This window comes from Choloepus didactylus, chromosome X, assembly GCF_015220235.1.
Source record: "Choloepus didactylus isolate mChoDid1 chromosome X, mChoDid1.pri, whole genome shotgun sequence".
Taxonomy (NCBI): domain Eukaryota; kingdom Metazoa; phylum Chordata; class Mammalia; order Pilosa; family Megalonychidae; genus Choloepus; species Choloepus didactylus.
This window is the reverse complement of record NC_051334.1, coordinates 111,687,593-111,706,584: the sequence shown is the minus strand read 5'-3', so window position 1 is coordinate 111,706,584 and position 18,992 is coordinate 111,687,593. Positions and strand designations below refer to the sequence as shown.

General features: G+C 40.6%; 1 protein-coding gene across 2 annotated transcripts in view; it reads right to left on the bottom strand.

The window, feature by feature from the left end:
• Positions 1-17,802, bottom strand: part of SRPX2 (sushi repeat containing protein X-linked 2) — a 31,191-nt gene extending 13,389 nt beyond the window's left edge. For both annotated transcript variants that reach the window (XM_037821535.1, XM_037821536.1), the window contains exons 1-3: positions 17,582-17,802; positions 15,689-15,900; positions 10,953-11,033 (exon numbers count right to left, since the gene is read on the bottom strand). In XM_037821535.1, coding sequence (XP_037677463.1) covers positions 10,953-11,033; positions 15,689-15,770 — 163 coding nt within the window. In that variant the 5' untranslated portion in view covers positions 15,771-15,900; positions 17,582-17,802. The remainder of the gene's footprint in view (positions 1-10,952; positions 11,034-15,688; positions 15,901-17,581) is intronic.
• Positions 17,803-18,992: the final 1,190 nt, after the last annotated feature.

Below are 18,992 nucleotides of genomic sequence, written 5' to 3'. Positions count from 1 at the left end.
TAAACAACACACTCCTAAACAATCAGTGGGTTAAAGAAGAAATAGCAAGAGAAATTGCTAAATATATAGAGACGAATGAAAATGAGAACACAACATACCAAAACCTATGGGATGCAGCAAAAGCAGTGCTAAGGGGGAAATTTATAGCACTAAACGCATATATTAAAAAGGAAGAAAGAGCCAAAATCAAAGAACTAATGGATCAACTGAAGAAGCTAGAAAATGAACAGCAAACCAATCCTAAACCAAGTAGAAGAAAAGAAATAACAAGGATTAAAGCAGAAATAAATGACATAGAGAACAAAAAAACAATAGAGAAGATAAATATCACCAAAAGTTGGTTCTTTGAGAAGATCAACAAGATTGACAAGCCCCTAGCTAGACTGACAAAATCAAAAAGAGAGAAGACCCATATAAACAAAATAATGAATGAAAAAGGTGACATAACTGCAGATCCTGAAGAAATTAAAAAAATTATAAGAGGATACTATGAACAACTGTATGGCAACAAACTGGAGAATGTAGAGGAAATGGACAATTTCCTGGAAACATATGAACAACCTAGACTGACCAGAGAAGAAATAGAAGACCTCAACCAACCCATCACAAGCAAAGAGATCCAATCAGTCATCAAAAATCTTCCCACAAATAAATGCCCAGGGCCAGATGACTTCACAGGGGAATTCTACCAAACTTTACAGAAAGAACTGACACCAATCTTACTCAAACTCTTTCAAAACATTGAAGAAAATGGAACACTTCCTAACTCATTTTATGAAGCTAACATCAATCTAATACCAAAACCAGGCAAAGATGTTACAAAAAAGGAAAACTACCGGCCAATCTCCCTAATGAATATAGATGCAAAAATCCTCAACAAAATACTTGCAAATCGAATCCAAAGACACATTAAAAAAATCATACACCATGACCAAGTGGGGTTTATTCCAGGCATGCAAGGATGGTTCAACATAAGAAAATCAATCAATGTATTACAACACATTAACAAGTCAAAAGGGAAAAATCAATTGATCATCTCAATAGATGCTGAAAAAGCATTTGACAAAATCCAACATCCCTTTTTGATAAAAACACTTCAAAAGGTAGGAATTGAAGGAAACTTCCTCAACATGATAAAGAGCATATATGAAAAACCCACAGCCAGCATAGTACTCAATGGAGAGAGACTGAAAGCCTTCCCTCTAAGATCAGGAACAAGACAAGGATGCCCACTATCACCACTGTTATTCAACATTGTGCTGGAAGTGCTAGCCAGGGCAATCCGGCAAGAAAAAGAAATAAAAGGCATCCAAATTGGAAAAGAAGAAGTAAAACTGTCATTGTTTGCAGATGATATGATCTTATGTCTAGAAAACCCTGAGAAATCGACGATACAGCTACTAGAGCTAATAAACAAATTTAGCAAAGTAGCGGGATACAAGGTTAATGCACATAAGTCAGTAATGTTTCTATATGCTAGAAATGAACAAACTGAAGAGACACTCAAGAAAAAGATACCATTTTTAATAGCAACTAAAAAAATCAAGTACCTAGGAATAAACTTAACCAAAAATGTAAAAGACCTATACAAAGAAAACTACATAACTCTACTAAAAGAAATAGAAGGGGACCTTAAAAGATGGAAAAATATTCCATGTTCATGGATAGGAAGACTAAATGTCATTAAGATGTCAATTCTACCCAAACTCATCTACAGATTCAATGCAATCCCAATCAAAATTCCAACAACCTACTTTGCAGACTTGGAAAAGCTAGTTATCAAATTTATTTGGAAAGGGAAGATGCCTCGAATTGCTAAAGACACTCTAAAAAAGAAAAACGAAGTGGGAGGACTTACACTCCCTGACTTTGAAGCTTATTATAAAGCCACAGTTGCCAAAACAGCATGGTACTGGCACAAAGATAGACATATAGATCAATGGAATCGAATTGAGAATTCAGAGATAGACCCTCAGATCTATGGCCGACTGATCTTTGATAAGGCCCCCAACGTCACTGAACTGAGTCATAATGGTCTTTTCAACAAATGGGGCTGGGAGAGTTGGATATCCATATCCAAAAGAATGAAAGAGGACCCCTACCTCACCCCCTACACAAAAATTAACTCAAAATGGACCAAAGATCTCAATATAAAAGAAAGTACCATAAAACTCCTAGAAGATAATGTAGGAAAACATCTTCAAGACCTTGTATTAGGCGGCCACTTCCTAGACTTTACACCCAAAGCACAAGCAACAAAAGAGAAAATAGATAAATGGGAACTCCTCAAGCTTAGAAGTTTCTGCAGCTCAAAGGAATTTCTCAAAAAGGTAAAGAGGCAGCCAACTCAATGGGAAAAAATTTTTGGAAACCATGTATCTGACAAAAGACTGATATCTTGCATATATAAAGAAATCCTACAACTCAATGACAATAGTACAGTCGGCCCAATTATAAAATGGGCAAAAGATATGAAAAGACAGTTCTCTGAAGAGGAAATACAAATGGCCAAGAAACACATGAAAAAATGTTCAGCTTCACTAGCTATTAGAGAGATGCAAATTAAGACCACAATGAGATACCATCTAACACCGGTTAGAATGGCTGCCATTAAACAAACAGGAAACTACAAATGCTGGAGGGGATGTGGAGAAATTGGAACTCTTATTCACTGTTGGTGGGACTGTATAATGGTTCAGCCACTCTGGAAGTCAGTCTGGCAGTTCCTTAGAAAACTAGATATAGAGTTACCATTCGACCCAGCGATTGCACTTCTCGGTATATACCCGGAAGATCGGAAAGCAGTGACACGAACAGATATCTGCACGCCAATGTTCATAGCAGCATTATTCACAATTGCCAAAAGATGGAAACAACCCAAATGTCCTTCAACAGATGAGTGGATAAATGAAATGTGGTATATACACACGATGGAATACTACGCGGCAGTAAGAAGGAACGATCTCGTGAAACATATGACAACATGGATGAACCTTGAAGACATAAGGCTAAGCGAAATAAGCCAGGCACAAAAAGAGAAATATTATATGCTACCACTAATGTGAACTTTGAAAAATATAAAACAAATGGCTTATAATGTAGAATGTAGGGGAACTAGCAATAGAGAGCAATTAAGGAAGGGGGAACAATAATCCAAGAAGAACAGATAAGCTATTTAACGTTCTGGGGATGCCCAGGAATGACTATGGTCTGTTAATTTCTGATGGATATAGTAGGAGCAAGTTCACAGAAATGTTGTTATATTAGGTAACTTTCTTGGGGTAAAGTAGGAACATGTTGGAAGTTAAGCAGTTATCTTAGGTTAGTTGTCTTTTTCTTACTCCCTTGTTATGGTCTCTTTGAAATGTTCTTTTATTGTATGTTTGTTTTCTTTTTAACTTTTTTTTCATACAGTTGATTTAAAAAAGAAGGGAAAGTTAAAAAAAAAAAAAAAAAAAAAAAAACAAGGAAAAAAAAAAAGATGCAGTGCCCCCTTGAGGAGCCTGTGGAGAATGCAGGGGTATTCGCCTACCCCACCTCCATGGTTGCTAACATGACCACAGACATAGGGGACTGGTGGTTTGATGGGTTCAGCCCTCTACCACAGGTTTTACCCTTGGGAAGACGGTTGCTGCAAAGGAGAGGCTAGGCCTCCCTATGGTTGTGCCTAAGAGCCTCCTCCCGAATGCCTCTTTGTTGCTCAGATGTGGCCCTGTCTCTCTAGCTAAGCCAACTTGAAAGGTGAAATCACTGCCCTCCCCACTACGTGGGATCAGACACCCAGGGGAGTGAATCTCCCTGGCAACGTGGAATATGACTCCCGGGGAGAATGTAGACCTGGCATCGTGGGACGGAGAACATCTTCTTGACCAAAAGGGGGATGTGAAAGGAAATGAAATAAGCTTCAGTGGCAGAGAGAATCCAAAAGGAGCCAAGAGGTCACTCTGGTGGGCACTCTTACGCACACTTTAGACAACCCTTTTTAGGTTCTAAAGAACTGGGGTAGCTGGTGGTGGATACCTGAAACTATCAAACTACAACCCAGAACCCATGAATCTCGAAGACAGTTGTATAAAAATGTAGCTTATGAGGGGTGACAAGGGGATTGAGTAAGCCATAAGGACCACACTCCACTTTGTCTAGTTTATGGATGGATGAGTAGAAAAATAGGGGAAGGAAACAAACAGACAAAGGTACCCAGTGTTCTTTTTTACTTCAATTGCTCTTTTTCACTCTAATTATTATTCTTGTTATTCTTGTGTGTGTGCTAATGAAGGTGTCAGGATTGATTTGGGTGATGAATGTACAACTATGTAATGGTACTGTGAACAATCGAAAGTACGATTTGTTTTGTATGACTGCGTGGTATATGAATATATCTCAATAAAATGAAGATAAAAAAAAAAAAAAAAAAGACATAATGCTGAGCAAAATAAGCCAGGCACAAAAAGAGAGATATTGTATGTTACCACTAATGTGAATTCTGTGAAAAATGTACAATGTTTTATACTGTAGAATGTAGGGGACCTAGAGATACCAATTAGTGGAGGGGGAATGATAATCTAATAAGAACAGATAAACTATGGAGGGTAATCTCAATGTTATGGGAATGCTCAGGAATGATTATGGTTTGTAAACTTTCTTGGATATAGTAAGATCATGTTGGAAGCAGTAGAGTTATTTTAGGTTTTTTTTTTCTCTTATTCCTTTGTTTTCTTAGGGGTTGTTAATTTTCTTGGGGTATGGTAGGAACATGTTGGAAGCAATGTAGTTATTTTAGATTATTTGTTTTTCTTACTCCTCTGTTTGGACATGTTTTATTAATTTTCTTGGGGTATGGTAGGAACATATTGGAAGCAAAGTAGTTATTTTAGGTTATTTGTTTTCCTTAATCCATTGCTTTGTTTGAAATGTTGTGGGGTTTTTTTGGTTGTTGTTTGCCTGTTTGTTTTTAATTTTTTGATAAACAAAGTTAAAAAATTGAAAAAAAATCAGTAGAAAAATGGGAGTAAAAACTAAATGACAAATAGGGTGGGATGGGGGGGATGGTTTGGGTATTCTCTTTTCACTTTTATTTTTTATTCTTATTCTGATTCTTTCTGATGTAAGGAAAATGTTCAGAAATAGATTGTGGTGATGAACGCATAACTATATGATCATACTGTGAACAGTTGATTGTATACCATGGATGACTGTATGGTTTGTGAATATATTTCAATAAAACTGAATTTAAAAAAAAAAAACAAAAAACTCATAGGACTGGACATCAAAAGGAGTGAATTTTACTGGATGTAAAATTAAAAATAAATTTTAAAAATTAACATGAAGATATAAGTTGGAGAGAGGAAGGGAATGTGACATCAAAGAAAGCTTCTTAGGAATGAAAGTCCAATCCCAGTTCAGACCTGAGCACAAAAGGTTATAGGGCTGTTAAATCATAAAGGCATCATAAAAATGCCTCCTTGGCTATACAAAATAAACAACTCTTTAGTGGGTTCAGATTTTAAAGGGACATATAAAGAAGAGGAGGGCCTCCTGTCCAAGATGCATACACAAGGATGGTACAGATCTGTTAGCCTAGGGTTGTAAAGGTTAAACCCCAAATGAGCCGATGCAGTTCACAAAAAAAAGAAAAGAAGGTTTTGAAAAAAGCACTTCAGGAGCTAAAAGAACAATAAAGGCTAGAGTCTCTGCTTAAGGACAATTGGAGAATGATGATAGATGACAGTGAGAAAACTATGCTGCAAGCAACAATACACTTGTGGCTTCCAGTGCTAGTTTTGAGCCTGTGGCAGTGACATCTGGCTGCCATCTGGAGATACCATCGCCAAATTACAGAAAGTCTCTGAAGCAGTAGAGTTTCAGAACTGTTGATTATAAGGTCACAACACACATCTCAAAATTCTTATAAGGGATGCTGGGACCTCAACAATTATTCCCATCCTATTTCTCTCCCATATTCTATCAAGGCAAATAAACATCAGTTTAGAATGAGTAGAATAAATATGCATGGTTTAGGAGAAATATACTCAGGATAAATGCTGAGGCAGTAAGAGAGTGCCCAGCTATTGGAAAGAAGTTCAAATTTGCTGACACGGAGGAATCCTGGCATAAAGAAAATGTGTTGGAAGGCTGGAGATGGGCAAACACTATGCCAATTTTCAAATAGGGAAGAATGTAGCCTCTGGAAACTGTAGCCTGGTAAGACTGAGAGCACTAATAGTATAGTGTTCTAGAATTTTTAAAGCTAAGGCTTATGAGCCGTTAGAAAGAGAAGTGATCTCTAGGAGCCCTCAAGAACAAATAATTCCAGACTGACCTCATTTCTTTTTTGGGTAGGGTCACCATACTGGTAGAGCAGGGGAAATGGTAGGTACAGTATGTGGTAGTGAGGCATGTGACAATGCCATTCATGCATTGAAGAAATACAGCAAAGACAACAGTAAATTAAGGAGATTCATAACTGGCTTAACAACTGTTCCTGAAGAGTGCTGAAGGGAAACTGAACCTAAGAATGTGGCTAAATACTGCATGGAGAAAATATCTGGTAAGAAATGTGTAAGTCTTTATTGAGTATCTACTATGTGTTGGGCACCATGCTACAGATTTTCACTTTCACATACATCATCTCACGTAATTCTACAAACAGTTCCATCAGGTAGGTAGGCATTTATCCCAATTTTGAAGATGAGGAAGTAACTTGGCCAGGGTCCCTCAGCAAGTAAATGGCAGAGCTGGGATGTGAACCCAAGCTTTGTCCAGCTCTAAAGCCCATATTCTTTCTCACCATGATATCTGCCACTGAAGCATGTTAGGCTGCTGTTTTGAAGTACAAATTTACATTTTTTAAAGAGGAAAGATGTCCACATGATTCAAAATTACAAAAGTAAAAAGGATACACAATTAAAAAGTCTACCAGCCCTGCTCCCACCCCCACTTAAGCCTCCTTCAAAGAACCACTATTAATAATTTCTTCCTGCATATAAAGCAAATATTGGCATAGATTCTTATTTTTCCCTCTTTTTTTAAACACATAGAGCCAGCATATTATGCCCACTGTTCTCCCCATTTCTTTAAAATGTCAATGTATTTTAGAGATCTTGCCACATCACTACATAGCAAGCATACAATTTAAGGGCAATAACACTTATAAAAATACACAGCATGGTGCCTGGCACATAAGAAGTGTTTGCTCAGGGTCAAAGAACAGGAAGGTGGAAGAAACTGGGATTTGAACTCTGGCCCATGGTCTCTGCTCTCTGTAGCTACTCACCCAGCTCTTTTCAGGGCTTATAAAGAAAAGGAAATACTGAAAACAGTGTTGAAAGGTCCTTCTCTGTCATTATCTTCAGCTAACCCGGGCAGAGTGACTAGCTTGCCTGGGGCTAAGGCAAGCTGCCAGTAAAGCAGTGGCCCAGAGGGCTGAGAGCACACCTCAGAGAAGAATCTCTGACTATAAGCTAAAAGTCAAGATAAAGGAATAAAAGAAAGTTCAAGATTAGCCAAATTCTAAGTGGGAAAAATAAGCAAATTTTATTGTTCTAAAATAGTTATCTGGTTTTTACAGGTTAGCTCTTTTTCTTCTCTATCCTTTTTGAAATAAGAAGTTGCATTTTTGATGAAAAAGATGGAATGAACTTGGCTTTGGGGTCAAATAGACCTGGGTTTACATTCTGCTGCATACCTCCAAGCTCTGTGACTCTCCAAATTTAACTTCCCTGAGCTTCAGTTTCCTGATATGCAAAATGGGGGATAATAAACCCGGTTTATAAGGGCTGTCGTGAGAATCACATGAAATTGAATATATAAAATATCTAGCCTTGGGGATAATATTCTTTAAATCGGTGTCTAGGTTTGAGCCCACATGGAGCAACAACACATTGTGGCTTCCAGCAATAGTTTCGAGCCTGTGGCAGTGACACGCCACTGCCATCTGGAGACACCATTTTCAAATTACAGAAAGTCTCTTAGGCACAACAGTTGCAAAGCTGTTGATTACGAGCTCACAAAGGACCTTACAAGGTAGGCTGAGACCTCACATTGTACTTTTTCCTGTCACCCCTCCCCACTCATCTTTGATAACTTCACTCAATTCATTTTATGCCCTGAGACTAAGTCTTGCAGAGAGCTGTGAGACACTAGATCTCAAGGCAAAAGGCTTATGTTTCTAAAGGGCTTTGTACTAATTCAAAAATAACCAGAGGCAGGTTGATATTAATCATACAGTTGCCAGATCCCTTGAAAGTACCTTCTGCATCTATTGCTTTTCCCTATCCATTTCTCCCATTTACAGACTCCTACAATCTGGCTTCTGCTTTTAGGATGCCATTCAGTCAGTAAACAGTTCTTGAGCATCTACTTTTTACATGGCTTTGTGGGAGTGTCATGCATGGCTCCTTCTGTTAAAGAGATAACAATTTTGTTGAGGGTAATAAAAAGGAAACCAAAAAGGCAGTACAATTCAGAAGAGGTACACAGTAGGCACTCAAGAAATGTTCATTGAATAAATGAATGAAAAAAATGAATGGATGAGGGAAAGCTCAGTGTGGGCTAAAGTAGTCAGGGAACAGAGGAGAGCAGCCTGACTGAAGCATAGATTTCTTTTGGGGGGAAGGAATAGTAGATTGTCAGGTTAGGAAGCTAGGCTGAAGCCGGATTCTGATAAAAATGGTCATATTGGGCTACCAGGTTTGGGAAAGGGAGAAACTTGAATCAGAGAATCCAGTTAGGAGGCAATTTCTATTATACATGCATGAGGTAATAAAATTATTAATTCCATGAATTAATAAGGAAATGAAGGAAATGACAGATCTTGGTGAATGACTGGTAAGAGGGGGTAAGAAAAAAGGTTAAAGGTGACAAGAGCTATTAAAAGTGACACTAAGGTATTTTTAAGTCCAGCTTACTAATAGAATGATGGTACCATTATCAGAAATAAGAAAGTCAGCTGGTAAAGTCTTTTTCAGGGAAGATGAAAGAATTTAGTTTTAGACATCTCCAAATGGAAGTGTCCAGCATCAGTTGGAGGTGTAGCCCAGGAGCTCAGGAGACAGATCAGGGTTGCCCAAAGTTCAGATCCCAGTCTCATGCTCTCTATTGTCGCCATCATCAGAGAGCTCATCCACATTCCTGGCTACAGCTATTATCAGAATAGTGAAATATCATGGAACCCAATGAAGAGGGGTTAAGAAGAAAGGTGCTGCTGAGAGACTGAGGAGACAGACTCTCAAGAAAGGGCAGTGCGATTTATTCATTGGGAGCGAATTGTGATCTTCAAGAGGTTTCGTTTCAGTACGGAGATCTGTGGGTGGATAACAGACTCTAGGGAGTTTAGGAGTTAATGGGTGCTGAGGCAGGGAGGCAACGGGTGTGGACAAGTTGGCAATGAAAAGAGGCTAGGTAGAAGGTAGCTACAATGGAGTATAGAGGAGCCCAAAGTTCTGACCGTTTCTCTATTGCAACTGTTTCCTCAAAGGTCACCATTTACCTCTTTCATGCCAAATATGTTTGCACTATCCTCAATTTCTTTTTGCTATATTTGACACAGGTAATCTCTTACCCCTTCCCCTTCCTCAAAACTCTCTTCTCCTGTGGCTTCTATAATATGATAGATACTACTCTGATCTTCTCCTACCTGGCTGACCACTGCTTTGCTGGCTCCTCTTCTACTCATATCAGTAGATGTCTTCTAAGGCTCTGACCTTCAGATAGCTCATCCATCTTAGCTGATGACTCACAAAGCTCCATCTTTCTATTTCCAACTGCCTATAGGACATCTTTACCAAACCAATTTTCTTCTTATAATCTAATCTTTCTGAGAGGGGTCTTAGAATTCTCCCAAGACTCCAGACTAGATGCATTCCACATCTGTGCCAAGTCTTGTCATCTTTTTCTTTGAAACATCTCTATGGTTCGTCCTTACCCTCCATTTCTTTGCCACTACCCTCAATCATCTCTAGCCAACATTTCTATGACAGATTTCTGGAGTCTACCTTACTTACACTCTACCCGTCCCAAAACCCTCCTTTCTGTACATGACTATGTTAATGTTCTGAAATTACCATTTACCATGCCACTCCACTGTGCAAGAACATATGATGACTCCTTATAGCTTCTAATCCCAATAGCTAAACTTGTCTGCATGGCTTGCAAAATAAAGAAACAAAGAATCTTAGAATTTGAAGGGATATTAGCTATCACCTTGTCTAACCTCCTTTCCAATACAGGAATCGCTGTCCAGCATTTTCCACAGATAGTCCTCCTGTGTCTCTTAAAGGGTCCCTAGACTACAGATCCTTTCTTAATTTGGTCTTCCTCTTTACATTCAATTTTATTTTCTGTACTCCCTCCACATTCCATCTCCTCTAGGCAGGCTTGTTTCTTCCCAGCTCCCTCCTCTGCTAGGTTTGTTCTTGTCTCTGTGTCTTTGGCCATGCTGCTTTGTAGGAATGCCCTCCCCATGTCTTTCCAGTTCTCTCCATCCCATCCATCATTCAATGCCTAGTCTAAATGTCATCTTTCATAACCCCTTCCCTGATTTCATTTTCTTAATTCCTATAGAATTTATTGCTACCATATCATTTCACACTTACTTGCCCTGAATGTGCTAGTTTTATCACCCCCTCATTCCAATAGAATGTAAGCTCCTTGAGGGGGGGAACCATATCTTAGACTTTGTATCACTCACACGATTACCTAGCACAAGATTAGGCATAGAAAGGTACTCAGTCAACACTTAATAATTAATAATAGGTGGTCAACCTTAGGGCTAGAGAGGTGAAGTCACACAGCAAGTCAGTAACCAAGTTCATGATCAGAAATCACAGCCTCTGATGTCCTGAGCTACAGTTTGGCACATACAAGCCAAGCCTGGGTGAGGGATACTTCAGGGAAGGGCCTAAGCCTTAGGCCAGGAAAAATGCTTCCCGAGCTTATAGAGCAGTGAAGATTACCTCGATAGTCTAGGGCAGGGGCCTGTGGGACCTCTTCTGCATATACTTCATTGTAGCTTTCATCTGGATAGTAGCCTGAACCTAGAATGAAGAAGACAATATCAGGATGATGTAGTGATTTCTCACTCAAGTGCTTCCCAAACTTCTTCCCTCCCCAAATTTGTCCCTTCCATGGGCACTCCATGGGTGAGGAGGTTCATGGGTGAACCTCAGCTGCTGAGATGCATAGAGGGTGAGCTCATGGTCAGGGGGCTCACTGGTAGCACTAGGACCCTCCACTCAAAGGAAAAAAAAATGAAACTTCTTGACCATCCATCAATCCCATCAATCTGGACCATAACTGGCCCTGTTCCTTGATGCAACACACGTGTCTTGGTGAGACACTGATGACTGAGTTCTGAGGATAGACTGTTGTCTGAGGTAGGAAGGGAAAATAGAGCCTGAGTAAGGATCTTCCCATTAGTGACAGGCCTGCTCACAGTCTTCAGAGGGGAACAATTCCTCAAGCACCCACTGGTCCTCAGGGCAAGGGCTGAGCCTTTTGCCCACCCCCCCTACTCCCACCCGAATTGCTGTTGCTGGGGTTGGCATGCCAAGGCAGAGAGAGATATCTTAAAAGGCAAGGGAGAAAGAGAATAGTCTCATGAGCAGTTTTTCCTGGCTTTAAGAAGAGAGAAGGCAGTCCTTTGGAAAAACTTCCAGTTCCTCTAATCAGCAGGTGACTTAGGGAGCTGCTGAGCTAGAGAACATTCCCAGTCTACCCCCATCCATTTATAAATGGCCTAGGCCCTGGTGGGGAGGCAGGTATGCCGCAGCCTGGGAGACTAAACAGTGTGTTCCACCAGACTGCAGGAAATCGGTCATGAATAAGAACTAATAAGAAAACAACTTTGTCCTTTACAGAACGCAGTTTCCGGAAGCCCTCCTTCCAGCTTCCTGGAGCCCTAATGCACGCACAGGAATAGGGCGGCCAGCCATGCTTGAGTCAGAAGATAATTCCGCATTCCCAGAACAGGGCAGGGTTTTAGTGCGGGAGACCTTTGGCCTGTATAAACAAACACTCAGACCACAAACTCGCCTGCCTTTTCTCTGGGAAGAGGCACAGGGCCGCCTGCACTGAAGGGTGGAGCAGAGGGCTAGATGATGAAGTTCCTCCATTCCCCACAAGTCCAGATGGGGTTAGGGGTGGGGGGCTGTTGGGAAACCAGTCCAACTTGGTGAACAAGGGAATGAATCAAATTGAAAGTCTGAGTTATGAAATCATGTCCTTGTTGGTTTGCCCACATTCCAGAGGAAAGAGTTCATTTTTTCTCTCTCCCTTTCTTTCTTTTTTTTCTTGTTTTCCCATTCCAGTTTTTCTCTGGCTTCCCTTTCTTTTTTTCTCCCTGGGCCTCATCTCCTTTGCTCTCTCATTTCCCACAAGGGAGGTTTCTTTGTGGGGGGGGGGGGGTGTGGAACTTTTTTCAGCTGTCTCAGTTTAGTATTAGCCTTACAGCTCCTGTAAACAAGAGGCCAGATGTGTGTGATTCCCTAAAGCATTAGGTCTCCCCTCTGCTCAGAGGAAGCTTGTGAAGAATTGCTCAAGAGAGAGCAGGCCTCTGTTTACTAGAAGAGAAAACAGCGTTGCTAGAGGCCCATGGCTGGATAACAACTGTAACAACAACAATGACGACTGTTAATATTATTCAGGACATACTCTGTGCACATTGCATATATTACCTGTTTATGCTATCACTTCATTTTGAGGAGGTAGAAACCATTATTACTATCCATCGTACAGATGAGAAAATGGTCTGGGGCTGGGGCTGGGGTGGTGGGGCAGCTAAGGGAGTTGTCCAAGGTCTCCAAGCTAGTAAGTAGCAGAATAGGCATTCCAGTCCAGTTCTCTGTGACCCTTAGATACAAAATTCAGGCACTCCACTGAAGATAGTAGTAGGGGAGAGCTTTTGACAATTTCCAGCAGGGATAAAAGTCCAAAATCTTTCTTGCAATCAGCCTTTTCACTGCGTGTGTGTGTGATCTCAAAGGCTTTTTATGTCATCCTAGAGTTACAAAGGATGTGGGAAAGCAGAGGGGAAGACTCAATCAGAGAATTACAGTCTCCACCAGGATGTGGAGGTAGCTGGATCAGTGCCAAGTTTGCTTTGCGATAGGAAGGGGCTTGGTCCACCTTACCACTTTAAGCCTCTACATTTCCCCTCTTTCCTGTCTTTGAGGATTCTTTGCAAATGATGGAATTCTGAGATGGGGTGTAAGGATGAAACCAGAGGGGCACCCTCCCCAAATTATTCTGCCTGTCCCTCTTCAGCCCTGGGGGGAGGGTTTGGGCAACATTCCTCAGTTCCCTTTACATTAGTTAGTGGTTACTCTTTGGTCTGTTACTGGGTTCCAACAACTTCCATAAGTCAGACCCTCTAGCACTGCCCTTTACAAATACATGGTTAGAAATTTAATTAATAGTCAAAGACTATTTTAAGATCCACACTAATGCTTGGCTTATGATGACAAGTACAGTCTGACTTCCTGAACTGTTCAAATATGCAAATATACACCTTTACTCCCACTTCTTGCTTTATTTATGTTTTTAACCCTTCCCAACCCTTGCTGATTAGTCCTGGACCCTTTTTATGATTATCTCTAAATCCACACTTGGCTGACTTCCTTGAGCCATTTCCCTTTGAGGGCATGGCTATAGAAGTTAACAAAACAGTGCTGGATGCAAGTGGAGAGTGCTTGATAAATACTGTTGAGTGGATGAATGAATAAATGAACGAATGAACAAATGAACTGGGGCAAGCTCAGACAGCTGAGCTACAAAGTGGGGGAGCAGGAGTGGGGGAGGATTATTGGAACTCCAAATTTCTCTCAAGAGCTTCCTAAGAATAAAGAGGGTAGAATAAGTGGGTTGGTGGGGCTATCAGAGACCTCATCAGCCTGTGGTCCTCAGAAGGAGTAGTGACCCTGAGGGTCCATGCAAAAGTGGGGAGTGCCGTCTTTGCAAACAGTCCTTTGAGAACCTCAAAAGAATCTAGGTTTTTAAGAACTGTCCCCTCCTCAAGACTCCAGCAACTCAGGCTTCCATCATGGAAAGGTAAAGGCCTTTGCATGCCATGAAGTTTCATACAGGTGTTCAAAATTGGGCTTTGAGCCATCTAATCTCCAATCCCCAGCTCTGTGGTCTCTGGACGGTTTTTGGTCTTATTTATTTGGGGAGATAGAAGAGGACAGCTGCAGCTATTATTTCGTGAAAACATGGGGCTCCTTTAACTCTAAACAGTGTGTACTCTGTCAAGGGCTTAACTTGAATTTCTTCCCCTCAAAATCAATCCTTGTGCTTCCCCCACTACTAAGCCAGGTTAAGCCAGGGAGGGGAAGAACTTTGCATATTTGTTTGAAAGCTTGGTGCAGCTTTTCCAGACAAACAGAGCTACTGCCAAAGGCCTCCACCAGGAGCTAAGGGCAAGTGGAAAATTTTAGCTGCAATGACTGTGGCTGTGATGGGAGCAGTTTGTTATTTACTCATCTCTGGATATTTTCCTAGCCTCAATGATTGGGTCTGTCTCCTTCCTCTACTTCCCCCACCCCCGCAGCCCCCATAAAGGCAGACAGTGCAGGCCACAAAATATTCTTAGCACTTGGAATGCCAGCTGAGCTGGGCCTCCTCTGTCTGCCACCTCATTTTTCCCTCATCTCTCTGTCTTTCCCTTTCCCTCTCTTCACTGAGCCTGTTCTCTTCAGCATCCTGTTTCCAGGGGCGAAGGGTAAAAGGTTCAGGAATCCAGAAATCTCTACCCTTCTGAAGCAAGGAACAAACCAGAAGAAACAGGGGAATTCCTGTTTAAGAGAATGTGATCTGTGTTGCCATTAACATCTTTGGCAGAAAGGGCTATACAAATCTCAACCTAAAAATAAGGGTGGTCTGAGAGAGAGAGAGAGGAAGGAAGGAAGGGAGATTGATTGGTTATTGTTTCCCTTGAAAAGACTGCCTTTCTCCCTTATTTTTTCCAAATGAGCTATGTAAGTCCTATTTTTGTTGTCTTGGCATGGTTATTAAGTTTTTTTTTAATATATTCATATAATATTTTATTTGCTGACCTCTTTGAAACATTCCAAAATTCATAATGGCCAATGGAACTTTCCATGCTAAAATATTGCTCAACAAGACAAATTTCTATCAAAAAATATTTTACTATATAGCGCCTTCATTTTACTCTTGAGGAATCAACACGTGAAAATTACATTTAGGTAGTAAAACTCAGGTTACGAATACAAATTAAATATCAACTAACATCATATTTCTGGTTTACTGGAAAACAACAGTTTTGAGTCATGCTGAACACCTTGCTTAAATAAAGAGAAAATGGGCAGGGTTTTATTTTATATTCATGTAATATTTTATTAGGGGTATTAAGTTTTGATCCATAAAGGAATTAATATTAGAAAATGGTTTGGGGGAAGCTAAGTGCAGAAGCAGGTGTGACAATAACTTCAAAGGCCCTTTTGTCCAACCTTCTCATTTTTGTGCTTGGTCCAGTTTATTTTCAAATATATCCTCGGGGTGCCTCAAAATCCTCCCTTAGTTAGCTTGTTGCAATGTGTAACTATACTTATTTTCAAGAATAGTTCTACTCTGTATCTAATTTGTCTCATATTGCAGACTAACTCTTCCCTCCTTCACATCTTGGTCTAGGCCCTGCCCTCCTTGGAAATAATGAACAGCTACTCCAAGAACTTACCTGCATACCATGTTGGTGTCACTGTTGGGGTTAGGAAGAGCAGCAGAGAGAGAGCTCCTCTTTGAGTTAATTGACAGACCATCCTTGAAAGGAGAGGTTAGGGAGGCAGGAATAGAGGTATGTGACCAGAAATACCAGCACAAAGGAAAATGACTTTCAGAAATCAGCCATCAATGAGCTTCCAAAAGACAGAGGAAGCATAAATGTGGGACCTACAAGGAAAAAGAGACATTTTTACATTAACAAAATTATATTATACTATCCACCCCATAAGGATCTTCCACCTTGTAGAATAACAGGACTCTATCTGTTTTTTATGGTCCCTTTTACTACCAGGAGGAGGACATAAGACAATCGATCCCCACCTGACCCTGGTGAGATGGAATGCAAATGTTACAAGGAGCATTTTATAGAGAGGGATATGGAGGTACTGACACTAGGAAAGACCAACATAAAATCACATAGAACAAAGAGGGAGTCCAGCTACCTTAAGGCTCCCAGTTGATGTCTACATCCATTCAACTAATATTTCCTAAGCACTTATCTAGGAAAACATTAGCATGTATGAACCAAGTATAGTGCAGGCCACAAATATTCTGGATTTGAATACAACTGTGACAACTATTAGCTACAAGGCCTTGGACAAATTCCTTTAGTTATCTGAGGATCAGTTTCCTTGTCTATTAAATGGGAATAATAATAGTAACTACCTTATAGAATAGATTATTGCCTGGCACATAGGGAAAAATAAATATGTATTAGATATTATTATTATCAACTTCAAATTGAACAGGGTCAGATATTTCCTTTCCCTAGTCTCCTAGGCAGTAACTATACCCTGGCTCTTTTCTTAGCTTTGGGTTCTGAGGCTTAGTGGTTTGGTAGTGGCTTCTGGCTTTCACGTCCAGCCTAACCTCCCAGTTTTAGTCTGCTGAGCCACCAGGAGGTCAGTGAGGTTAGGAAGGACTTATTGAGGTACATGAGGAAAGGGTGACTAGGCATCAATTGCCCTTTCTCTTCCTGTCCTGTCCTCACTCTAATGGGATGAGAGCTTTGTGGTTCCCAGTGGGCAAATAATTCAGTAAATGGCAGTATTAATCTTGCTGCCCATTGGGATAAACTGGCCACTGGGCCCATCAGCAAACACCCGTTTGCCCACATGCTTTCAATGAAATGACATACTCAGGGGAGGAGTCAACCACAGAAACAGAGAAATGAAAATATGTCAGATTCTGACCTGAGTCCCTAATAGATATATGTAGTCCAAGAATGGCAAAAATTCACTTTCTAATTCATTGATACCTGGATTCAGAGTTTGTTTAGAGGAAGCAGAGTAGAGAAAGGAAGAGAACAATAGAGGAAGGCAAGGAAAGTGGTAAGAAGTGAGAAGGAAACTAGAAAGAAAAGAAAATCTAACAGAGCTGAAGGAAAGAGACAGGAAAATGCAGAAAGAGGGAACACAAGGAGGAGTAAGAGGAGGTTAAAGAGAGATACAGGACAATGAACAGCTAGATAACTAATCACTGACTCCTCTCCCACATCCAGTCTTAGTCCTTTGTTCTGGAGCAGGGACTTAACTTTTTCAGACCCAGTACTGAGTCTGAGCCCACCACCCCCTGTCCACCTCCTCCCCAATCTCAGGATGAAATTAGACTTGTCTCAGGGGACTCATCCATCCCTCTGCTGTGGTCTGAGGAGGTAGTGAGGGCATGTATCTGCTGCAAATCATGGCATAAATGAAAAGCAGTTTATGATCCAGTTTCATAAAAGAACTTCTTCCTTTCCCCATTCCTCCAGCGATTTCACCCAAGTCCAGGGTCTCTCTTGCCAACCCTGCCCCACGGTAGTGAAATGGGGTAGTATAGTATAGAGGGGTGAAGTAGTAGATCTTACCTGTTTTGGGGTTTTTGTGGTCTTTTTCTTTCTCCTTTTCCTCCTTCTCCTTCTTCCCTGCTCCTCTCATCAATTAGAAGAAATTTCTACTTTAACATTCCTAGAACGAGTGGCTCCTGGGCTGTCTGGGCCTCTGGGATTCTGTTAATACTGCCCAGATGTTAGCACGTCTGCATCTGCCAAAAGTTTCCTTAAAGCTATACTATCCCCAAAGCTATAACTGTTTCTCCCTCAGAGAAGGTTTTAGAGAAATGTGGAAGGAACACAGGGATTAGAGGAACTTGGTCCCGCCTGCTGCAGAACAGAGGGGAGTGGAATGGCACTGGCTCTAAGCCCATGAGTATAGTAATAACTAACAGAGGCTGGCTAAAGGACTTCCAGAGATGTGATGCACCGAAGAACACTTATTTTTATGACTCAGCATGACATCAGGATTGAATGAAAAAAGAATTTCACAAACTACAAGGAGAGGGGAAGAATGTAGCTGACTTTGGTGTTCCCTGGAGATTTCTCCTGTTACTCCCTGACTCCAAGTTGCCATGCCATCTATATGGTAGGTTAGATACACTATGAACCCTTCTCACTGATAACCTAAGTTCTCTGGACTTCAGTTTCTGATAAGATTCTGTTATTTACTTAAAAAAAAATACCATGAGCTTCTTCCCTAAAGAGTCAAGACTGGTTTCCTGTAATAAGAGTAGAGGGAAAGCATGCCTACTGAGGCTTAAGTGGGAGACTGTTTGAGTGAATCTAAATGATATGTGCATGGCAAGATTATAGCCATTGCTAAGCTGTTTCCCAGTGGCCTCTGATGGAGGGATATGATTCTCCTCACTAAGCAAGCTTTCTTCATTTAAGCATCTGGTAATAAGACTATTCTACCATAGTGTAGCCCAGCTCCTTACATTCTCCTTTCCCTCAGAGTTGACATTTTCATCCCTTGAATATCAGTGATTGTAGAAGAATTTTTTTTTAGCTGCTGTAAAAAGAATTTCTCCCTTGTGTGTATAAGCAAATTGGCAACCCCTTTTCTTTTAAGAAGGGAAGAATTGTACTCATGATAATAAAAAGTTCAGCAACGAACCTGAATCTGCTCCATTTCTAATCCACGAATCACAAATATGTATTGAGAATTGACTATATATTCAACAGTGTGATAGGGATATATTTTTTATATTATGATTTCAGCCTCATTCATTCAATAAATTTATCAAGCATCCACCATGTCAAGGACGGTGGGCATAATGGTGAATAAGACAGACAAAATCCCTGATATCTTAATCCATAATTAATTCACCAAATATTTGTTGAGCATCTATTATGTGCTATGTACTGTTCTAGGTACTTGAGAGACATTTATGAGACATTCCATTCCTCATGGAATGGAGGAGACAGACATTCAACAAAAATA